We start from the raw sequence: 4,068 nt of genomic DNA, 5'->3' as shown, positions 1-4,068 counted from the left end.
CCTGCCTGCCCAGGAGTGTCGTCCCTGCCTGCCCAGGAGTGTCCCTGCCTGCCCAGGAGCGTCCCTGCCTGCCCAGGAGTGTCCTGCCTGCTCAGGAGATACCACCAAAGTGCAGGCAGCAAATTCCTGCCATGGGGGACCATCTTGTGTGTCCTAACAGGAACTGGAAGGACCGTCCTGGAAAGCACAAATTCCTTCGTGCATCACTTTAACGATTTTGGAGCGCTTTGCAGCTGATGGCCACTACTGTACAACTAGGAAGTCTACGGCTTTGAGCAAAGGCCCCGAGGCCACCAAGTTCAAGAAGAAGGACACGTTGGACACCCCCAATCCATCACGACGGATGCGGTACCTGTTCCTGGAGCTCCGCCAACCGCTGAGCTCGCTCTTCCTCGGAGTCATCCGATGAGCTGTCGCTGTCGGAGGAGCTATCGCTGCTGCTATCGCTAGACGAAGGGGGAGCCACCTTGGTGGGAGGTGGCACCACCACGGGAGAAGAAGCTGGAATCACAGGTTCTTCCGGTTCATCCGGCATCTTGGCGAAGCGCATCTCGAACACGTCCTGAAAATAGAGGGGAAAAATAACGCGAGGTTTGGCACGGTAGGATCCTACAAGCGCGGCTGCGATCTCCAGGCCGTTCCCTACGGACTCGTGGTCTCTGCCCGAGCAGTCAACACACCGCCTGTCGCAAGACCAGATAATTTCTTGAAAGCTCCAAGTCCACTTGGAATTTTGACCGTCTCCAAGATGGTCTGGGGGGGGAAAATTTACCAGCAAGAAGGACAAGACTCATTTAAAAGCCGCATCGTCCAGGTTCCCGAGATCTTCTACATCTTCTTCCGCAATGGATTCGCGGAGAGCTCAAGGCAGGAATTGCAGCCGCAGCTCCGCTGTCGCAATCCCCTCTTCAGCCTGCCTGGATTCTCCCAACCCATGTCCCGTGAAAACCACCTCGATTCAACCCAAACACTCGTGCAAGGACGTTTCCTCTTATCCTCGAGAGTGAGGGATGCGAAGCCGGTTTAATTCCAGTTATCCCAACAATGTGAAAGTCCTTTTTCCTCCTGAAGCCTGATAGAAAACCCCATTTTCATTTAAACCTAAGGCAAGGCAGGTAAGTAAGGTGGGGGAGCCCGGCTGCATTCAGAGCCCGCCTGCGTTTCTCGGTGCCTGCTGACTTTCTCTGAAGGAAGGGTTTTCAGTGTGGTTGTTTTAGTTTCCCAGAAGAGGAACAAGTGCCACCTGCACCCCAAAACGAGGTCTTTTTTCCCCAAGGTGCCACCTTGTGAAGGGCGAAGCACTTGCAGACAAAAAAAATGCCATTTTTTTGCATCTCCTACAAGGCGAGACCTGAAAACGGGCTCGATTCGCCTACTTTTAGGCGTTTAGAAGTCAGGCAGTTATTTCTGAGCTTAGCAACTCACCCCGGGCTCCTTCTGGAGCCCGTAAGAAGCCCGGCACCTCCCCGAAGATGACTCAAGCGATGGTGGGAAGGACAACCCGAAGGCGGCACAAATGTCGGTGTCCACCTCTTCAATACCGAGTCATAAAAAAATAAAAGATAATTTCTCCCCCTGCCCAGAGGTTTGACTTTCCGTCTACGGTTACTATTTGTTTTTTCTAGTTTCCAAGTCCTGGGTGCCTGGCTGTGACCAGAAACCCACCAGACAAGATCTGTGGTTTATTTCTAAAACCCAACGGACCGTAAATATTAAACCGTGCGCACGTTCATATAGATTTATACGACTTATCCAAAACCCTTCAGCAAGTCCAACACCCCGCGATACCAAATCACGCCGATTTAACTGATCGCTCGAGCGCGGGAGCGACGTTTTCCTTCCTGAAGGCTTCCCGCTCTTCTAGTTCGGGCTCATCCTTGTGATTTTAAGGACCCGTCGGGCTCTCCCCTACCTCGACATACATTATTTTGCCACCTTCCTTCTTAAATCCGAGCAGGTGGAGCGCTGCTGGACCGCAGTTCTCCATCCTCAGCCTCCTCGTGGCCTTTATTCAGGGCTTTTTTTCAGCAGCGACGGCTCTTTCGGGCGCTGTAGCTGTTGGTTTGCTGCTTCCATCTGCTGGCAGAAACGCCGCTGACTTCATTTACGCGCTCAGGCTCAAATTTCAGGGGAAGGAGCGGAAAATGCTGGAGGGAAAGGAGAGATTCCCCAGCTCCTCCAGCGAGGGCATCGCTTGCGGGAAGGCGGAGGCAGGCACATACATTTGTCACTGATTCACTGCACTTAATGGCTGTTTACAACCTCATTATTGTTTTCCACGAACCAGAAAGTCCGGTGCTTGATTACCACCGGCAGGCAATGCTACACCACCGTATACACTCGACTTCTAAACTCTCTAGGGTCAGAAATAAAACCTTCCTCAGTTTTTTTTTAAACCTATCTCGTCTTTTAATGAACAGGAAAAGGCCAATTTCAAGTTCCTTTGAGTGAAGTCAGAAAGCAATCCGCCAGTTCGGAGCACCTGGCTTACGAGAAGCCCTCAGTGTCCGAAGGATCCCTAGGAATCCACTCAGGAAAGGACGGAAGAGAAAACCCTGTGAGTAGATAACGAGCTGAGTAATGCCTTCTTAATCAGGGATTCTTACTGCTGCTGTTCGGTACATCACCGGTACCCGCTGACCCGTCCTCGCCGGGACAAACGCAATCCATAAACCTCTTCCACGAGCTGGCATCAACCCTGAAAATCCAAGCAATCAACTTCCGACGATGAAGCCGTAACAAAGAGCAGAAAACCGAGTTATTTCCGAGGCTGATGTTTCCAGGACGGAGCGGTAACGCGGCAGGCGGCGACCGGGGCTGTCTATTAAGCAAGACACCGCGTACATTGTTTACGGGAACTCAAGTCCCAACTTGAATCCTCAGCCTGGTTTCCAAACCTCAGCAGCGCTCTAGAAACCTCCCTTTTTTGGTTTTATTTCTGAAATCAGTTTTCTAGGGGCGGGAAAAGCAAACGGAGAGGTGCCACCTTGGTCTCAACCAGGCGGGGAGCGGGATCCAGTTGGCGTTTCGGTACCCACCTCCGTCGCATCGCCACTGTGGGGCTGCCCTGAAATTTAATGCCTGTTTTCCGGGGACTATTACATGCAAAAATCACTTTTTTCACTTCTTTGTCAGAACTGAAGTTTCCCGAGCGGTTGATCTTTGCAGGGATGTGTTCCCGAGCCTGTCCGCGGGATCGATGCGGATGAAACCCCGATCTCGTACTGCCCTCGGTCCGGAGGGAATCACCTGGCAATGACGGTCGCTGAGAATTTTCCCCCGTAAAACGGGGCGAAGAAAAGAAAAGCTGCAAGTTTCCGTGAATCTCTTCAGCCTGCGACAAGAGTGACTGGAATTTCGGATCAGATTCATTCCGCTGCTGGTTGGGAAACGCTCCAAGACGTCGCCTAAAGAGGCTGCGAAGTTCTTCGTTAGACCAAAACAAGAAGAAAAGAGCAGCCAGAGGGTGAGCATCGTGTTTTCCAGGCAGCTACTTGCCATAAAATCCAGAAAAAACATGAGTAAGACGCTGAATTCTACTAAATTCACGCTAAAAGCATGCTGAAACACACATTTACTCAGCGTATACTCGCCCCAAATTAAACCAGCCCAAACCTGAGCTCTATTTGTACAAAAGCATCACAAAAAAATACGAGCCCCTAAAAACCGAGGACACGTCTCGGAGGACGCGCGTGCCGGGTTTGCCGCCGCTTCGTTTCCTCGACCCTTGGTCGCAGCTTCGCCTCTGGATGGAAGCGGAAGAGCTGGCAGCCTTTTCAGGAGCCGCTGTTCTCCTCCAAGTTCCTTCGACTTCAGCGGAGGGGGAAGCTGCGTCACGCGGAGGTTTTTCCGCGAGGTTTCCAGGTAGCAAAACCCAGCAAAGCTGTTCACAGCTGATTTCTCCTTTTTTTTCGGTTGTTTCTTGAGTCAAACGTCCTGCAACCTAGTAGTTTTCCCCCTAATTTAATAGCTTTCCCCCTAATTTAATAGCTTTCCCCCCAATTTAACAGCTTTCCCCCCAATTTAGTAGCCTTTCCCCCAACCTAATCGTTTTTTCCCATCTCTCCG

The 4,068-nt window shown here is 51.5% G+C and overlaps 1 protein-coding gene across 5 annotated transcripts in view; it reads right to left on the bottom strand.

Moving 5' to 3' along the window:
• The window catches only part of BRD4 (bromodomain containing 4), a 52,810-nt gene that overhangs the window by 18,918 nt on the left and 29,824 nt on the right, over positions 1–4,068 (bottom strand). For all 5 annotated transcript variants that reach the window (XM_009322787.1, XM_009322788.1, XM_009322789.1 and 2 more), the window contains one exon: positions 353–562. In XM_009322787.1, coding sequence (XP_009321062.1) covers positions 353–562 — 210 coding nt within the window. The remainder of the gene's footprint in view (positions 1–352; positions 563–4,068) is intronic.

This window comes from Pygoscelis adeliae, unplaced genomic scaffold (assembly GCF_000699105.1).
Source record: "Pygoscelis adeliae isolate BGI_AS28 unplaced genomic scaffold, ASM69910v1 Scaffold434, whole genome shotgun sequence".
Taxonomy (NCBI): Eukaryota; Metazoa; Chordata; class Aves; order Sphenisciformes; family Spheniscidae; genus Pygoscelis; species Pygoscelis adeliae.
This window is presented reverse-complemented; position numbering and strand designations above follow the sequence as displayed.